The sequence below is a fragment of the Spea bombifrons genome, chromosome 2 (genome assembly GCF_027358695.1).
Source record: "Spea bombifrons isolate aSpeBom1 chromosome 2, aSpeBom1.2.pri, whole genome shotgun sequence".
Classification (NCBI taxonomy): domain Eukaryota; kingdom Metazoa; phylum Chordata; class Amphibia; order Anura; family Pelobatidae; genus Spea; species Spea bombifrons.
Window position 1 is genome coordinate 7,881,424 of NC_071088.1, and position 20,043 is coordinate 7,901,466.

The 20,043-nt window shown below is 42.4% G+C and overlaps 2 protein-coding genes across 5 annotated transcripts in view; one reads left to right on the forward strand and one right to left on the reverse strand.

The window, feature by feature from the left end:
• Nucleotides 1-426: 426 nt before the first annotated feature.
• RIPPLY3 (ripply transcriptional repressor 3) lies at nucleotides 427-3,033 on the reverse strand. Its single transcript, XM_053454583.1, has 4 exons — nucleotides 2,905-3,033; nucleotides 1,611-1,671; nucleotides 1,129-1,199; nucleotides 427-711 (listed from the first exon to the last, which is right to left on the reverse strand). Exons 1-4 carry the CDS (start codon nucleotides 3,000-3,002, stop codon nucleotides 450-452), a joined length of 492 nt encoding a protein of 163 aa, XP_053310558.1. The 5' UTR covers nucleotides 3,003-3,033; the 3' UTR covers nucleotides 427-449.
• A 7,088-nt stretch (nucleotides 3,034-10,121) lies between these two features.
• Nucleotides 10,122-20,043, forward strand: part of HLCS (holocarboxylase synthetase) — a 64,525-nt gene continuing 54,603 nt past the window's right edge. Inside the window, exons 1-6 of one of the 4 annotated variants that reach the window (XM_053456274.1) lie at nucleotides 10,122-10,226; nucleotides 12,006-12,050; nucleotides 14,206-14,349; nucleotides 16,449-16,611; nucleotides 17,810-18,711; nucleotides 19,466-19,648. In XM_053456274.1, coding sequence (XP_053312249.1) covers nucleotides 10,161-10,226; nucleotides 12,006-12,050; nucleotides 14,206-14,349; nucleotides 16,449-16,611; nucleotides 17,810-18,711; nucleotides 19,466-19,648 — 1,503 coding nt within the window. In that variant the 5' untranslated portion in view covers nucleotides 10,122-10,160. Of the gene's footprint in view, nucleotides 10,227-12,002; nucleotides 12,368-14,205; nucleotides 14,350-16,448; nucleotides 16,612-17,809; nucleotides 18,712-19,465; nucleotides 19,649-20,043 lie in introns of all 4 variants that reach the window. The other 3 variants (XM_053456272.1, XM_053456273.1, XM_053456271.1) reach the window with 3 other exon arrangements.

The window sequence follows — 20,043 nt, forward strand, 5'->3', positions numbered from 1 at the left end:
TGATCAGCAAGATAGACCATCATAGTCAATCGATAGATATGTGGAAACGAGGTAGTCTATGCATTGCCTGACTTCAGGTGGCTTTTGAACTGGAAGCAAGTGATTTTCAAGGATTCTGGACTTCTGTTTTCACACTTTGTATTCCTTTGCAGCCGCATATAACGGCAAGAGTAGCAAAGTTGTGAGTTCCAGGGCTCGATTCACCAGTAAATTCCTGGTTTAGTAAATACACGCCTGGATATTTTTTACATGGATGTGCTGACCAAGATGGAATGGATGTCAAAACGAGTTGAGTTCATTCATCTGTGGACTACTTGAGGTTCTTCATGAGAACCTTCCTCAATATTTATGAAAGCCTGTTGAGTCAATGATCTGCAAAACAACGTCATCAGCGTGGCCATCCCTTTCCAAACAATCTGTCTTTCAAATAAATCAAGATTACGTTGTAATTATTGACTTCCATAGTGGCCAATGTGGCTGGATGGGAGCGTGGAGTCTTCTTCCAACGTGCTTCCCGCCATCTTCCCTGGATCCTGGTCGAAGTTTTGGTAGTGCCTGTAAAATTCCATTTCATAATCGTCTTCTTCTTCTTCTTCAGAATCGGTGTCGTCGTTGTAAAAGTGGATAGTGGCCTGGACCGGAAAACTGGCCAAGACCTTCTTCCCCATGTGCTGTAAATATTCATTGGTTTTGGATTTGGGCATGTACAGCCTGGAGAACGAGGAATAGTGACAATTACACATTCTGCTCAAGGACGTTTCATCAAATCATCTACCATTCTTTTTTAGACCACATGATTAACTTTATCCCAGCTGATGGACCGGGCCGTGTCCTCTTTCCCTAATGTATGGGTTCGTCTTAGGCTGTTGGTTCTAGTTTTGTCAGACCCTTTGAATGTAGGGACTGTAAGAAGGGGTGCGGAAATTGTTGGTGCTAAATAAAATATAATAAATAACCTAAATTATACCAAAATACTGATGCTTCCCTTTTGATATCTACATTCACAGTGCAGTAATAACCAGCATCTGGTTGGATGAAATATATATATTTTTTACATTAGGTCTTATTAATAATATTATTATTAATAATAATAATAAAGCGTCATTTTCTGCGGTTTACAAAACTTACCGGACTGGGTGTTGGAATCCATGCGCGCCTTTGGATTGAGCATCTCTGTTATTGGCGTCTGTTTTGTCTGACTGTGAATAGAGACACAAATTACACATACAAACCTAAGCACAATATTAATACTTAATAATAATAATAATAATAATAATAATATGTTTAAGCTGTAGATATAGTAGAACATGGAAAGGAATGCCTTGTGTAGAGCTAAAAAGTTAAGCGCAATGAACTAGACTGCCTACTGTCCACTGTGGGTGAGAACTTAATCCACTGGTGGGTGGGCACGTAATCCACTGGTGGGTGGGCACGTAATCCCCTGGTGGGTGGGCACGTAATCCACTGGTGGGTGAGCACGTAATCCACTGGTGGGTGAGCACGTAACCCACTGGCTTCCATAGTATGGATCAAAATAATCACTATAGGAAAATCAAGTTTTCCATCTTTTTGCATCAGGTGCATTTTAATAAAATGTATTTACTACTTACCTGTCTGTGTTGTTCCTGATCTGCCAGGGTCATCACCCATGGCCTCCATAACGCTCGACCACTAAATAAAAAAAAATGGGAACACCGATCAATGACAAATGATCACACTCCAGACTGAGCCTTCTGAGCCCTCTGTCGTTGTATATAATCCCCTATACCCAATTCCCCTAATTAAATTAAAATGTACAACTTTAAAATTACCCCCCAAAAAATAAACAATAATACCTAAAATATTAATGTTAGAAATATTATGTGTTTCATTTATGGATATAAGAAAAAAAATTTCTGCTTAACACCAATTAAATGCAAAAAAAAAAAAAATTTCCACATTTCAATCCAGAAACCTGCTTAATTCCCCAAACTGACAATACACTAAAATCTGTAGCAATATTCCAAGAATTCATTTATTGACATTCCACTTTAACTGTTTGTGTGCCAGACTGAAGAGCTGGATTTACAGAGCACTCTGTGAACAAAAGCAAGTCATTAATAATGCTTTCTGTGCTCTCAGAACCTGAAGAAGGGGGGATTTCCATGGGCTTTAGAAATCCAGTATAAAAGCCCACACATTCCTCTGCAGGGCAAGTGTATTTATTCAAAGGCTCTGACTGTTCCTTTAATAACTCATTAGGTCAATATTTCCAGAAAACCCCTATTATTATGCCTCTCCATCAGGTGTAATATTAACCACTATTTCTATGACACCTGCTAGTTACAAACCTATATAATTTCACTTCAAAGAAAGGGTGCAGCCACCTCAAAGATTAAACACTGTCTGAACTTTAACTCAGATTTCACCCCAAAGGGCAAAAAAGAAAAAAAAATCACATTTATCTTTTTTTCACCTAGAAACAATATCATTTTCCCCAGATAATATAATATATTTTTACTTATTTTCCAATAATTAAAAACATTAGGCATAATCATTTACCATAAAAAAGCTGAAAATAGAAGCACAATTAAAACTTGTACTCCTAACCCAATGAATATTTTACATAATAATAATAATAAAATACAGGCCATTATCAATAATGCCCCTAATAATAGTAAAAAGTGAACAAGGAACATTTATACATGAAACAGTCTCCTGTCTGTAGAGCTAGCAGTTTACATGTGGATCCAGCTTTAACCCTTTGGTTGCCAGTGTGAAAACAGAGCTTACATTCAACATCATGGGTGATGAGTTCATCTTTGGCTTGGTATTCAACATTGAGAGAAAGGATGATATATATATATATATATATAATTACATGGAGATCAGTTGGTGTAGCTGTGGGTTTAACCCCTTGCTTACCTGTCTGGCTCCCCAGGATGCATTGCACTGGCACTGACAGCGGAGCAGTGGCACATGTGGCTAATGGTCGCCTTCAGTGTATAGTGGAGAGAATCCATGGTGCAAGCAGAGAGCTGTCTGTGTGGGAGCTTGCTGTGCGCTGATCACTGATCGCTGATCACTCACACTCCAGCTCCTTTATATAAGCAGCTCTCACCTAAAGCAAACAATCCTTCAGGTACAAGGGAGGGATCAGCCCCACAGAGACCACCTCCAGCCCTCAATGCATACTGACACCAATGGAGATTAACCATTCACTGCTCACTGCTGGTGTCTGGGCATACTGGGAGTTGCAGAGAGAAGCAGAGGTTGCTAATCCCTAAAGGAGAATGAATGGAGCCACACCTGGATGTGCTGGAGATTCACCTCTGGGCTACTAACATAATCCTCAGGCTTTATACAGAAATAATATCCCATATGTCTCAGCACAGCTGGGGGGGGTACACAGAATCTAACTGAAGAAGGACAGTATTTTCTATAGAATAAAAAAAGAAAAAGAACACGCATTGGTGCTGTCACTGAAAAGAGTTTCCCATCGCATGCCATTTATATAGAGCTAGGAGTTCCCTTTGCTGGTTTCGATATAAGTTTATAAATGTATTTACTAAAGAAATAAATAAGGTATACGTGTTATCCTGTGCTGTGTGGCATCATCAATAATACATGTGTAATATATATATATTATATAAATATACAGGCACACATATATATTATCTGTATAGACGGCTCCTGGAATACAGTTTTAATTTGTAATATATTTTTTAAAATACTGTTTCTTGAATGCAAATGTAAAAAAATCTTAAAAATAAAAACAAAGAAAAAATACATAGAAAAACTGTTCATTTTTGTAATTTGCAACATTTATAACAAATGAGCAATAAAGTGTCATCTGCATGTTGCGCTAGCAAGAAGCTAGCTGAAATGATCAAATGTTTATGGCTGCAGAACAACTATGATATATCCATACCCAGCAATCATTTTTCTAGAGAGGAGGGGCAGAAGTCCCAAAGAGGGACTGCTCATCCCGAATAGAGACACTTGGGAGGTATGTGAACCTCACTATACATCAGACTTTGTACATGGGACATCAGTGAGCAAGTGGGCAACTTGAGCGTATACAAGGCGGATTGATACATCAGGCAAGTTATGCCTATATATTAAAACAAATATATATAAAGAAAACGTTGGTATACAGAACGTTCGAACAATGGAATTCTGTGTTTATAACAGATCCTCCTTACATGGCTCTTTATAGAACAGCTGGGGATGCCCCGTATTCTTTATTAAAGAAAAACCTGCTATTGTGAACCTGATTGTTCTCGCTTTCATATTAGTACAAAGGCTGCGAGGGATGGGAGAGCGTTCAAAGACAGCGTTTGTAATGTGTTTCGCTTCAACAAGGTGTGTGTGCTTGAATGTTCCCAACAGCTGCGCCCATAGCTGAGAGAGGAGACTGGAAAACAAAGGGTGGATTTTACACTTTGCTGCTAAAAACTTGAAATGCAGACAAAAGAGTCAGAGAATAATGTAAGGATAATGAATATATATAAATATATATATGTAATGTAATGTATTTTACAGTATAAGATAATATACATTTGGCTAATGTCCTTTTAGAAGAACTGATCCACTTGGAGATAATAAATAGTAACTGAGATTTCCAGTTTCCAAATAAACACAGAAGCATTTGAACGTTCAGCATTACTAGAAATGATGGTTCTAATGTATTATGGCGAGGGTGCTAGATAAGTGGAACAGCCTCCCAGTAGTAGAGGTTTCTACAATGAGGGGATGTAAACATACACGGGATCGGCATACGGCTCCTGAATCTAAGACGAGACCAACAAATGGTTAAGGTCTGAGTCTTTACAGCAGGAATGAAAAGCCCGACTACTAGATGGGCAGCGAATGTTCTTATCTGCTGAAAAATGCTATTTTTCTATGATTAATGCCCAAGTGAAGTGTTCAGTTAACACATAAAGCTACTTTTGAGATACTGTATATTAAAGTGAGTCCAATAGCTATTTGCCCATTTGGGGTCCTCTTCCCATACTGTTCCCCCATATCACCCCAAATTTACAGCAATTTATTCTCCACTCTCAGCCGTTAAATGCATACGTCTCTTTATATATATATATAATTATATGCATTTTGCATTTATCTGAAATTTTAATCTTTTTACTTATTCTGTCCTGGGGGGCCGGCGATTCCTTGTGAAGCAGGTAATTCCATGTAAATTGCTAATTATGTGGCTTGCTGCGTAGCTGTTAATGGATATGTATTTAGGGCGTTCGTGGGTAACTGCCAGTTCTGAACATCAGCACCTCTGCGACAAGTCTCTACGGCATAGCAAAGAACTTACATAACTCTCATAGGAGAAGCACCGTGGGAAAAGTCATGCCAACAGCTGGCCGGCCAGTTTAATAACGTCAGTTGCTTGGAATGATAGGAGTTGAAATCCTCTTCATAGGTTGCTCGTTTTTTTTTTTCTTAAAAACGTCTCAGACTTGGGGGCATCTGCCATTTTGGTGCCAGGTTAACCCGGAAAAGATCCTAGCAGCCCCTGCTAGCAGCCCCTGCTAGAGCTGGCCTCTCCATTTTGGTCTAGTAGTTTCTACATAAATAAACCTTGAGAAGAATAGATAGACAGATCGACATTAAAGGGGCATTCATGTAAGATCTCCTTGTGAAATGTTTCATATCAAGTCGGTTTGGCACGCAGAGCAGAAACAACTCCGTGATACATCTGCGGGCACCGCGGCCGCTTCCCAAAGCAAGTCTTTTCTTGGAGTGGGGAAACCAGATTTCTCCCTTAAACTGGAACCTGCATAAAAAAGATTGCTTTACTACCCATACCTTCCAACAACTCTTTAGGGCTATCACTTCAAAGCAGGAGCCCTGGGCAAATTCAGGCCTGTTGGTAGCTATACAAAAGGTCTATTACATTATTGTAGTATTTGGTAACATCGGGGTCTCTTTACTCAAGGGAGGGCTGGCAGGAGTTGTGGTTTTAACTCACTTTACTATTCAGTGTGAAGGCCTGAGCGGACCCTGTACAATGTATAACTTAATGAGCGAGGAGGACTTAGTGAAATCCAACTATACATTATACAGGGCCAGCCAAGATCCTACTGCTGCAGAAGCTCACTGGAGATGGAAATTTATAAGTCAAGAAGCTGAAGCCACAACTCTCCTTCAGACTCTCCGTTTAGTGAATAAACCCCACTGACATGGGCAAACATTCCCAGTACTCCCAGTGTATCTGTTGTATGAACGAATGCGCCTCACACGCAAGACAGCAGCACGTGAAAACATCCAGCTTCAAAAAGTTCACCTGGCAACAAGTTAATTGCCTAATTACGAGTTAATTAAAAAAAAAAGAATATTCAGGGAAGGTAGCCGTGCTTTTGTGAGATGACACACCTGCGGCAGAACAACACAAATACTATTTATTCCAGAAGAAGAAACATCGCGGTGACATTACCTCGAGAGCCGGGAGCTGTACAATAAATGAAGATTTAAAATGAAAAAGTAATTAAAATTAAACGATGATCCTAACGAAGTATTTATATATGATATATATATATATGATAAATGAGAAACGTTTCAATGCTCCCCCCGAGCCTATAGTGATGGGAGTTATTAACCTGGGGGGCTTCCTGGCCACCCGCGAAAAACCCAGTAAAATCCAAAACATCAAGGGCTGCATGGGATGTTTTGACATAAACACCGAGGAAGACTTTTAGGAGGACGACCGTTTCCTCGGCTCCTGTTTGGAAAGCGGGATATCCTGTTATCTGCAATACAAAGTTATCTTCAAAACCAAACTGTTTGCAGCAAAACCCTCCGTCCCTTTTCTCTGTTTGTCAGCAAATATTCTCCAATAACCCAATTTCTACTATTTATTTTTACATTAAGGATTTTAAGATTTTAACCAAAAATAAACCCCCGTGTTCTGCATCTTCACAATCAGGAGAGAAATTATATTTCCATTACAATGGTCCCATGTACATCATTAGATAATTCTTCTAGATTGTAAGCTCCTCTGCGCAGGGCACTCTTTTTTCCGTTTGTTTCTGTTGTGATGCACTACTTGTTATGTCCTGTTTACCCATTGTACATCGCTACAGAATATGATGGCGCTATATAAAACAAATAATAATAATTCTCCTATATATATATATATTACATACATGCACTTGGTGCTGTCTATCAACCCCTTTCCCTTTTTTATTTTTGGGTCTATACTGAACCTTCCGTTTATTTGCCCCATAAATATAACGTATAGAAATGCGGGCGACGTGTTTCAAGAGGCAGCCATTTATATATTCTAAAAGATATATATATATATAGATTGTAAGCTCATTCGATCAGGGCCCTTCCGTGCCTCTTGTTTCTGTCAGTCTATTTTTTTATGTTATACACTACTTGTCATGTCCTGTTTATCCTTTGTACATCGCTGTGGAATATGATGGCGCTATATATATATATATATATATATATATATATATATATAAAAAGAAATAATAATAAAATAATAATAATAATAAATATACTAAGAGTATTACGCATTATAAGCACAGCTGTGTGTTTCCAACAGAAACTTTAGCCCTATCCTATGTGTTTTTAAATTCTCTCACTGGATTAGCCTCTACCACTTCCGCTGGGAGGCTGTTCCACATATCTACCACGTTCTAAAAAGAGGCAGCCGGTCCATTTGATGCAAAGATGGTGCATTACAATTCACCTGGATATTTCTGATAGAACCAGGTGACACGTGAACAGTTTATATATTCTATATCCCCTAAAGTGCTTTGATTGATCTCTCTAGTGAACCAGATGTCACGGCTAAGACTGATTCTCCCTCTTAACTCATTCACTGACAGGGGGCATCTCATCAGCTCTGTTTATCAACAGCCACGACTCACCTTTTCACTTGCTGGGGCTAAAACCCAAAGCCCCCATCCCAGCTATCACACTCCTTATCTCTCTATGGAGAATGAGCTCAGTCCTCACCCCTCCCCCGCCGCTGATATTAGAGGATCATCCATCTGTCAATGAAGTCTTCAGCCCTTAGGAAATAATAACCGAGGACAGTTCATGTGATAAGTTTTTTGTTTTAATCTTTCCTTATTGTCTCCATTCTTTATTTACTGATTAAATTATACCAAAAAAAAAAGAATGTCGCCTCCATTGTGGCAGTAAAAGGTAAATTATATATATTTACACAAAATGGACAAAAGTATTTGGACACCTGACCATTACATCAACAGGGGCAATGATGACATCACATTTTAAATACATAGACATTAATATGTAGTTAGTCCCCCCCCCCTTAACAGCTTCTGCTCTTCTGGGAAGACTTTCCACAATATTTTGGGGAGTTCTCAGTCCGTTCATCCAGTAGAACATTTGTGAGGTCAGGCGCTGATGTTGGATGAGACGCCCGGCTCACAATCTCTGTCCGAGTTCATCCCAAACGTGTTTCATGGGATTGAGGTCAGGGCTCTATAGCGCCAACAGTTCCCGCAGCGCTTCTTACAGTCCCTACATTCAAAGGGTCGGACAAAACTAGAACCGACAGAGTAAGACGAAGCGACACATTCGGTAATGAGGGCTCACAAGCTTGCAATCCAGAGTGGAAATTTCCTGTCTTCTCCTTAAGCCCCCTTTACAATTAAACGATAAAACACTCCTTACTGGCATGAAAAGCAAAGTCTGCTCGATAATCCTAAAAACGCACAGTACGGGGTTCACTTCTCAGCTATGGGTTCCACATACTGCAGGGCAGCACTTAACGTATCTTGTCTTAGCAGGGCCCTCTTCGCCTTTTATTTCTCAAGTCCTAATCGATATGTGATGCGCTACTTGTTATGTCCTGTTGATCCATTGTACAGCGCTACAGAATATGATGGCGCTATATAAATCATTAAATGATACATTCTGCGTATAGACTCTTAGCCCCAGCATACATAGGAATTTCCCAAGGGCTAACTCCTTGGCTCTCTCCCCGCTCTGTTACTTGGCAGTAGGATACGTAAAAAATAAGAAGGCAGGGCCCGCATACCTGCCAGCACTCTCCAATCTGCCAGGACAGTCCCTTTTATGGGGTTCTGTCCAGTCAAATTTAGGTCTGTCCCGGCATAAACATACCGGTAGGTATGGAGTGGACTCCGACATTAAATACACAAGCCTGCTCAGCGGTCAAGCATGGCACTGCATAGATGGGGAATCCTCGGCATGACACAAACAATGTCTGTTTCACTGAAAGACACCCTGGGCTGATGCATGTGACTTATTTAACGGGAGATGTTTATAGAAAATACATGTCACAGGGCTGCGTTTAAATCAGTACTATGCTGCGTCGTACATATCCGGTAAACACGTGTGATTAGAGGGACACTCTGCCATCACACGTGCTTTAATACATACGATACCTTTCAGTTTGCTCTGTGACCCCTTTGCAGATATATAAAACCCATTGTACAGCGCTACATAATTTGATGGCGCTATATAAAACAATAAGTAATAATATGAAGAATCCCGACATATGCATTTCCCCATCCCCCCGCTTCTTTCCGTGCACGTACACGTGAGTGCATAAAGGAAAAATCTGATCTCCTCGCTGCGCGATATATTGTTATTTAGCCCTCAGCACTCATAGTGGTTACTGTAGCGCTAGGCCTCACCAGTAGCTGGCTTTCTAAACTAATATATTCGTTTATGGAAATAAAATTACATCGTAACATTACTTCATCTATACATTTGTAAATAGTTTTTAAAGCTTCAGTTCCAGTGGAAGAAGTGTGAGGTTTAACAGTGAGTGAAGCTATTATTATTATTATTATTATTATTATTATAGGTCTGCAGCGTATAGCACACCCCAGCAACCTGCCTTACTGCCCCTATACAACAAGCCAGCTTTATTTATAATGAAGTCCCAGCTGAACTTTAGCTGCACCGCTCCAGTTACCCTTAAACTACAACTACCGTGATTCCAAGCATGCCAAAGCCTACGTGGAGAATCTTGGGAATTGTAGTTCGACATCATGTAAAAAAGGGCGACGAGAACTCCACCAATCACAAGGCGATATTTCTGCAGTTGTCAGTAGCGTGCCAATCACTAGTCAGATTAGAATGAGCCAATAGGTCACTGCGTTAGATGCAGAGGCTTCCATTGGCTGGTGGGCTGCCCGTGCTGGTGAAGGGGAGGTTGTATGACAGTGACAGAAGTTGGGCTCCCACTTTCACGCCTTGGAGCCACTAATGCCCCAGGAGAGGATGTGAGTTGCCTTCTGGGATTACCCTGTCTGGGGCAGTTGGTGTGTGAGGCGCTGGCATTGCCCTTGTGCATTGGGGCCGTTATGTTATTGAATAATAGCGGACAGTGTGTGTGATTCTAATAATGGAGCTGCTGGCAGGCAATGCACATTCATTGGATGGATTCTATTATTAATATGCAGGCTTTAAACGGTTAATTTGCCTTTGTTTCTTAATGTTGTAGTGCGAGTAAGTTTTACTATATGCTTGGTAAGTGGAACAGCCTCCCAGCAGAAGTGGTAGAGGGTAATACAGGGAGGGTATTAAACATGCATGGGACAGACATATGGCTGCTGAATCTAAGATGAGACCAACGACTGAATAAGTCTTTACGGCAGGAAAAACAGGTCGAGTAGAGGGGGCCGACTGGGTCTCATCTGCCGGCAGAGTCTATGTTTTTGTAGTGATTCCAGTGCCGGGGGAGGGGGCGGCAGTGACACCCCCTTCTGATATATTCCTCTGGCTGCTGACGTTTGGCGGCTCACGTGTATCGTATACGAGGCGCACCTTGTACCGCAAAACACACGTACGCTATAAGTGCCGTACAATGTCGCTGCTCCAACAATCATTCGGATGCTGACCTGAGACGTAGTAGGAAGAAGCAACGGTAACCATGACAACAACAAAAAAACCCAAACTGCCCCATGGGTGCTAAATAAAGCGGTATAGCAGGAAACATTACACAGGGCACGAGCTCCCGGCTCACACTGGCTTATAGAGTTTCATACCAAAAAAAAGCCATTCGGCCCATCGAGTCTGCTCTTACCTCTACCACCTCTGCTGGAAGGCTGTTCCACTTATCTCACCCTTACAGATTGTGTTAAAAGTTGTCTGGTAACATTCCTGTGCTGCCGGCTGGACGTGCTTTCACGCCGTACTCAGCCGCCTTCACCCTGTTTAATTATCTCCAAGATTTGGTTAAATGTCCTCACACGTTTATTGTTACTTTTGTCAAAGCTCAAAAATGATTTCATTTAAGAAATTTAGGTTAAAATCATTTTATAGGAATTTTACATGATTTTCAAGAAATTTACAAAAAGAAATTTAGCATGATTTTCAAGAAATAAAAAAAAAGAAAAAGAAATGAAATGTAAGTTTAAGTTAACAACAAAACATGATAAAGTGACCTGAATATTCTATACGTTTTCTAAAGCTCGCCAGCACTTTAAGGAATTGCAGTAAACGTTATTCTCTCTCTGTTTCATCTGCTCCGAATGAATTATCTGATTTTGGAGCAAACTGTAAAATAATTAGCAAAGATTTACGCATATGTCACAAGCAGGGAATGTGTTCAATGCACAAGAGACATAATACATGCCTGTTAACAATACATACAAAATGTATGGTGCGTGGGCAATGAACGTGCGTAAAGGGGCAGATACAGGCTTTCCGCAGGTAGAATGTTCTATGACATCATGCTGTTGCCCGCGTTTATACGGGTGGATCCACGTATGATGTCACAACGTGCCCACACAATGTGTCTACGCCTGGCTTTACATCATGGGCTGTCAGGTGCCCTTGGCAGAAGTGATTGGCAAGTGATTATATTAGCAGAATAGTTCTGTTAATATATATATATATATTTCCATATATTATATTTGTATATGGTGTGTGTGTGTGTGTGTGTGTGTGTGTGTGTGTGTGTATATATATATATATATATATAATGCTGTTCTATGGAACCTGTATGTTCTTAGTGATATACTTTGGTAACATTAAATTCTTTTTTTCTCTCTCAGCAGGTGTCGTATGCTGGGCTGCGGCAATTGTCAGCTTTTGCCCTCAAGGTGCCTATAACCTACGTTTCACCCATGCCAGATCTCTGAACAGGGGGCTTCGAGGCGCCCTCCACCCACCCGCCTGCTTCCCCAGAGCCATGCTCATTACCCTTTGCTACGTGTATCTGTGGCTGCGTGTCCGAAGCGGCTATGCTGTGCTGATCAGGAGTTGTGTGCGCAAGCTTCACAGGACCAGCTCCTTCACGTTCTGTGCTCAGGGGCCCCCGCATCCCGGCATAAAGAGCCCTAGTGGACAGCAGACCCCAGGGGAAGATAAAGTCTGCCTGAAGGTGGGCAGCAAAGTCTTCCTCATTGAGGGTTCCCAGGTACTAACCGTTCAAATTATATTCTAAGCCGTTTCTCTCGCAAGACGCCGGCAGCGCGCTCTCGTGTTGTGAGACGCCGGCCTCTCGGGGAGCAATATGGAAACCAGCAAATAATAATTCTGCCGCTTACCACCTTGCGATTTCACGGCGTTTGGCCCGATCAGGCCTGCTGATTACCGAACTGGGACAGCGGGGTAGTGCCCGAAAATCAGGACTTTACTACATAAATCAGGATGGCTCGAAGGTATGGCTCCTTACTGAGCTGAATGCCATCGTCTAACACGCTTATAACCTATAAGATTATAATATAACACTAATAAGAGGGGCTTAAGTGTAGGGAACAGCTCATTTGTATGAAAATAAATATAATATGGATAAAGCCATAATTTCTATAACAACAATGTTTCCAGAAGTTACATTTTCAGTGATTTCCCAGATATTGGTATTTGTAGAATTCACCTATTCTCTTATTGTTTTTTTTTTAATTTTATTTTCTTGCGTTGAGTCTAAAGGGTTAAGTAAAGTGAAAGGCTCTCCTTTCTGCAACCTTGCTTTTGTTTTCATAGGTCCGCTGAGCAAAGTTGTGTGAAGGTGACGGCTGCCGTCGTAAACCTGACAGGTTCTCATGTTAAAAATTATATCTGGATCCCCTAACCGAAACTTTTTTAAGCAGTTTAGAAAAAAATAATCCAGGAACAGCAATACCGGACTGGTTACTGGCCATGAACGATTTTGGATAAATTACTGGTGTTTAAAAAATAATAAAAATAAAGCCGGGGTATAAAAAAATAATCTATAGTATATGCATTCATTTACTTTTGATTTAAAGTCCATTATTTGTTCCCAAACACCTTCTGAAGCTCTAAAGGAACCTCAATCAGGTTTTTATATCCAAAAATAATTCTGATCTAGTTGATTCCTGTTAAATCGGGAAAGGGTTAGCTAATGTTTTGTCCCCGTGTGACAGATCATACAATAAAGCACCATATCTGCATAGAACAATACTCCCCATATCACCAAATATATGGGACGGTTGGGATAGATCTTCCTCTGGGTCTTTGGTTTGGGGGTTTAGTCGCTAAAACCAATAGTTTGGAATCGCTTGCTTCACTTAGCATTGTGACGAGCCACTTTCTCCTGTAAGAGGGTCTGAACTGGCCCTGCATAATGCATAGTTGAATATCAACTGGTTCAAACATGCATTATGCATATAATATATAGGGTTCCTAGCTTTTTCTAGCACTCCCAGGAACACTCCAATAGCAGCACTCACTCGCTAACATAGGAAAGAACCTCAAGGTGGCGCTCTCTGCAGCTCCCTGGTTCTCACATATATTATATATATATATCTGCTAGGGCCGCCCTGCATGTAATATTAATTTAATAGCATGGCAGCCTTCTTGTCGTGTTCTGATGTTCTGAGATGGGTTTTGAAGATACTAATAGCACATAGAGCGTTGATCGCTAACCTTTGGCACGGCGCATGTGCAGCGGGGCCTGGACTCATAAGTGAGCACCTGGCAGGTGTATGAATTCGCTGGTGGCCGCCCCGAGCCGTTTTTTTTATAAACACAGCTCTGCAGGTAACTTGTCACAGCCCTTTATTACAAGTTATATTTAAGATGGCTGGGACCTTGCTGGGTTCCACGTACAGTTCAGTGTATATTTTCGGGGCTGTTGCCCTGGTAACAGTGCGTGAGTGGATACATTAGACACATATATGCATATATCCGTTGCATGGAATGGCATGGTTGTATGGAACGGCCCACGATCTGCTGGCTGCTTGGAGAGCCTGTGTCGCGTTGAACTTTCTTTTGTAAACTGTTTTTGTCTTTCAGCTCTTTGAAGATTTAAACAAGTGGAAGCTGCTGCTTGGATCCTCCGGTGATAGCGATCTGGGCGAGGGGAGCATAGCCTTTATAACCGAGAGTGTTTCCTTACCTGGCGAAACCTTATCCTCCGCATTAAGAGCCTCCAGAGAGGTGAGCCGTGTCCCTTCCTCCCCAAGTGTTGTGTAAACTATCGATACAAAACCTTAAATAATAAATCCCTCTGCACATCAGAGCAGTGTGATATATGTGTTACCGTGTAACATGTGGAATCCTCCCAAACCCTTCGTTTTATCGCTGAATAAGTAAATAAATCCACGGAATGTTGGAATAAACAACATATGTATTTGAAATGCGTATAACCTGGGCAGAGCCGTCCTAACGTCGTGATCTCTGGATTTTTGTGATTATTCTCCATTGTGTTATCTTACACCTATTGTTAAAGGGAAGTCCCCTCTATGCGCTGTATACAGTAACTGCCCCTTGCCCAGCGCTGTATACGGTAACAGCCCCTCGCCCAGCGCTGTATACGGTAACAGCCCCTCGCCCAGCGCTGTATACGGTAACAGCCCCTCGCCCAGCGCTGTATACGGTAATAGCCCCTCACCCAGCGCTGTATACGGTAACTGCCCCTCGCCCAGCGCTGTATACAGTAACTGCCCCTCGCCCAGCGCTGTATACAGTAATAGCCCCTCGCCCAGCGCTGTATACAGTAACTGCCCCTCGCCCAGCGCTGTATACAGTAATAGCAAATGGAGAGGTTTTCTCCTGATATTTCCACGTTTACAAATAGATGTGTGATATTTGATGAATTTGTAGGCGATTCTAGAAAAGTCCTCTAAACTCTGCAGTTTCAGAACTCCTTCTATTGACGACAAATCAATTTACGGGACTCTCATCAGGCTTTGACGCTGCCTAAAAGACCACATCTTGCTACGCAGCGGACATGACACGGGAGTCGGGGCGTTTGTCGCGCATCTGTCTGTGATGTTTTAATAAACGGGAATTATGTTTATTTGTGCAGATTGCAGGGCCGTCCGCGATGTGTCTTTCGCTTTATAAAACCAATACTATTTGGTCTTCGGATTCTTTTTTTTTTTTTTTTTGGTTGATACAGAACCTGGAGACAACAATTAGTTTAAGATTGAAGTCAAAATATATATATAGGGTCCTGTATAGAGTGCACTTTTGACGAAGCAGCCCCCGGCTGTAATGATGAAGCGTACCCAAGGAAAGCGCTCGTATTCTCTGGACACAAAGGGATTCGCTTGGTCTCCGCGGTGGGAAATCCTCTTGTTTGGGGCAAGTTCTGGCTTCCTTTGCTTTGATCGTTAAGCGTTGGCTACCTGCTCAGGTTCCCATCAAGCCACAGGAAGGGCTTGACTTTTAAAGCGTCCCTGTTTACATTTGGGATGACTGAATGGGGATCTTGCCTTGTACCTGGCCTGCAATGCAACACGCTGCGGCTTTGATCAGGTTACCGCAGCCTTGTTTTGATTGCACCGCAGCTCTTGTCTTGGCCGTATCGGTCACGGAGGATGCACTTTGGTCCAGAGCTTCTATCTGAGCCCGGGAATAATGTTCAACGGAGATGGCTGTCCTGGCATATCGGTGTCTAGGAGTCTTCCCTAAGCCTCTAACCCTTTGGGGTTTATTCACTAAATGAAGAGTTGTGTTTCAGCTCCTTGACTTCACTGATCGTTATGAAGGGGGAATACGGGCAGGTTTCTCCAGTAGAAAGACTTAGATGGTGCTGTATATAGTAATTATGCATGAAGGTCTCCTGGTAACTCTCCGTTTAGTGAATAGACTCATTTGAGTATCATTAACTAGATTTAAACACAGTTCGTTTGGTTAGAGTGTTTGAGCTCCATTATAATATTCATGGCTGATTTTTTTTTTTAAAAGAAAAGGCACCATGTCATGGGATTTGGGCCAGTACTCGGTGTTGGCCAAGAGATGGAACCCGAGTGATGGTTGAGGCAGGGATGTCCGGTCCGTTGTGGTATATTGTTTTGGTGAAACTGTCTGCTTTTATGTATATTTAAGGTATGTACTGTATATTTCCCACGAAAAAAGCTACATAATACTTCTTTAAGCCTTAGTTATGGCTCGTGGTTATCCAGCAGTAATAAGCTAATAATCCAAGATGGGTGCTATGTTGTGTATCGTGCTGAATATATGCGTCTTGGCCATTGTTCAGCGCTGATAAATCCCAACTAACCTGTGTTTTCTCTTCTCTCCCGGGCCAGATTCGGAACCTGTCTGAGTACTGCTTGCCCCTGGCTCTCTGTCATGGAGATTCCTCTAAATTGCTTGCCGAAGCCAGCGTTGAAAACTTCAGCGAGCTGGGAATAGCGTTCATGGAAGACCGGCTGCAGATGGATAATGGATCGCTGCTTCACAAAATTACCTGTAAGAAGCATCTCTTTATAATATTACATGCGTTCGTCAATCAGTCAGACCATCGGGAAAAGGACCCTCGTTTACCAAGTGACTTGTTGGGTCTGTTTATTTTATTAACCGTTCATTACATTCCAGATAGCAGCAATAATAGAGGTGCAGCCCAGTGATAGAGAGAGCATCCTCGGGCTGTGGTATAATAAGACAAGTTCTGTTCCCTCGCTATATATATATAAATATAAAAACGCTGGGCTTCGGCAAGGAGGGTGCAGGGAACAGAGATCCTCCAGCCCACCCAAGCATTAGGCAAGAAGGAATTAGTGGATATTTTGACTGCAGAAAATAGTGGTGAGGAGAAGAATCTACGCTAGGTGTGCATATATGTTTTGTACGGTAAGAAGGAGGTCTGTTACGTTGAAATATGGACTATGTGCCTGATGAGTACCTGTATACCCGGTCTATAATCCAGCTACTAGCTAAAATATAAGTTTCAGTTGCCTCCCCCCAATGTCGTGCTGGGGTGGGAATATGCATTTTAATATGCATTCCTTACCTGTTTGGAATAAAAAGTCCCATACGTTTAGTAGAAGCTGCAGCTCCAGAGCTGCAGTGCGTCGCCTCTTTTTTGATCTGATTATTGAGCCACTTTTGACTCCTTGAAGCAGCCAAACAGCGGCTGAAATAAATAGCAGCGCTTTCCGCGCACGCGTCTACCGCGAGTCAAGTATCCATGGAGAGGGGAAAAGGGGCAAATGTACAGGAGAGAGCCTGCTGCGTACCTAAATGATCATTTAAAGGGAGAGCTCGGCTTCATACGGATTAAAGCGCATGTGACGGCCGGAGTTTCCCTTTAATATTCTAGATAAAACCCGAGTTGTTCTGTGTAAAATGTCTGTTTTCTGGAGGAATGTTTGTCAGATGCTTTTAATTAGCTGCCAAGTAATCCCGTCGTTGGGTTTATTTTGTCAGCGGCTTGGACGTCGGATAATGCTTCTATGGTGAGTTGCAGCGACTGTTTCATTGCCTGCGTTGCTCGTTCTTTCTGATTTGGTTACATTGTACCGTGTCCTGCTCCATCTATTAACCAGAGGCACGGAGCAGATGCTGAAACGCGGACTTCATTTTCGAATGGAGTTATTTTGGGGAAAGGGACGCATTTTATAGTATTGTCCCCAGAACCTGATGTACCTTTTTATTTGTTTTATTATAGCAGTGCAGCTCAAAGCGTTAACAGCGGAAGATAAAACACAAGCCGTAAAGGAGGCAGAAGTTACCGCGCCGCGTAAATCCACCCTACCGTCCGTTCGATTGTCCTCGGAGGCAGACATGGGAGTGAATGAAAGCACCGAAATGGCAGCTCCAGATAAACACAAGGGCAGCTCCGGTTTAAATGAAGAGTCTGATGCCCCTTACAAAGAATCTGCCCCCGGCGAGCATCATCATCTCCACCTCTCCAGCTGCCACGAATGTCTGGAGCTGGAGAACCGCACCATAGAGTCTGTCCGGTTTGCCTCTGCGGAGAACATTCCCGACCTCCCGGACGAGTTCATCAGCTTAGAAGACCATGCGGATCAGGGCAGCGTCGGGGAGAATCCCAAACGAAGCGGAAAGCCTCCTAACGTGCTAATATACTGCGGCGCTGCCCCCGGGGAGACTTTTCAACAAATCAAAGATGTGTTGCTCCAAAGTTTTGACTCTTCTAGATACGTCGTATACTCTATCCCCGATGACCAAGTCCACAAAGCTCCTTGGATGGATAATTGCTTGCTGCTGGTTGTAGCCGCAGAGCACGTTCCCGCGGATGTCCATAAACAATTTATGACTTACTTGTCCAGAGGAGGAAAGATTTTGGGGCTTTCGTCAGACTTCACTTTTGGGAGCGTGTCGGTTAAACATAAATCAGCGCTACAGGGGTCCGTTCAGGCTCTGGTTTTCGGCAAACCTGAGTGCTCGGAGACCAGCTTCGACGTGATGACCAGCGGCAAAGTGTTCGAGAAACAGTCTGGTGGAGTCCACATGGAGAGCTGGGGTCATTTGGACAATGAGAGTAAAGACTTGGTGGTGGTTCGCCAGACTTGCGGAGACCGCGGAGGAGAAGCCGTTCTCTGTCAGGTACGGTTATGTTGTAAAGTGTCACTTCCGCCCAAAACTTTTTCCAGTAGCCGTGTCTGCACTTAACGCCGGGCTATTAGTCGTGGCTGATATGAAGGGGATTGCCCACCATGGTTGTATTGTAGAGCAATTACTGTGTTACATGCGAGTACTCGCTTACCCATGATCCTCTATTTATACTGCATGTGGCGTCATACTTAATCAAGCCATGAATGCGACAAACATGTCAAAATGTGTCTTTATCTAGTATTGTAAATAATCACAGTCTCCATGCTGAGCTGATGCTTTATGGCAATGCTAATGAAGTCCATTCCTCTATAGACTTTCATTAGTCAGAGTTTCTAGATGGGTTATTAAGACTGATCCATTCTATTGGTTTACAACGAGCAGTACGGTAAGGAGTCAGGTTTATCAGATTAGGCTAACAAAGCTAGAAATGGGTCGGTTGTGTCGTGTACGTTTTATTTCCCCTTCGGCAAACCATTAGTCAAATTTGTAAGTAAAATGTTACATTTGTCATTTTTATTCTCCTCTGGAGTTCCATTTAAGAAGATTTTTCAGTTTCCATGGCAACAAGCTATGGGTGCCTTTTTTAGTATCACATGATAGGCTTCCATACCGTATACGAGACATGTACATGTTTTATACACAGTCTACAATAAATTAGATATCTAGCATTGGCTTGTTTGTCTTGTAAGAGGATGAACATCATAACTACAAGCAATGCAGTCATTCTTGAATTTTCATTTTGAAGGTGAAGTTGGAAGCTGCCCCCGAATTACTTGCTTATCAGGATAAGGGGACGTTCGACTCTCTTAAGCTGAGCAACCCGCGGAGGCACGAGGTGCTGGCACAGGTCCTGAACGGTCTGGGCCTAGAATGTGAACGGAGGACTCTGCCCTCTCTGACCCCCGTGTACCTGCTGACTTCAGAGCCGGTGAGTCCCTTCCTTACCTGACTTACCTAAAAAGCTATATATATATATAACCTACGTAAAGGGCCGCTGAGCTGGGTTGACCAGGTGAGTCTTTTAATCTGGGATGCAGTGCATCATTGAGCTTAACCCCTTCACGACGAAGCTTGTACATGTGCGGGCTCACAGTGCATTGTTCTTAAGGGGTTAATAAATCCTTTTAGTGTATATAAAATGTCTGTGGCTTAACTAACCTGTTTAAATGAACAGGGGAGAGCTAACCATGAGGTTGGGTAGGGGCAGAGTAGTCATCTGGACATTTTAAGCAAAGTACCCGAAGATTTTCCACTTGCAATTCCACATGTATCCACCGGGTGTCCTGGAGCAACAAGGACTTTTACCCTGACTGCATCCTTTCT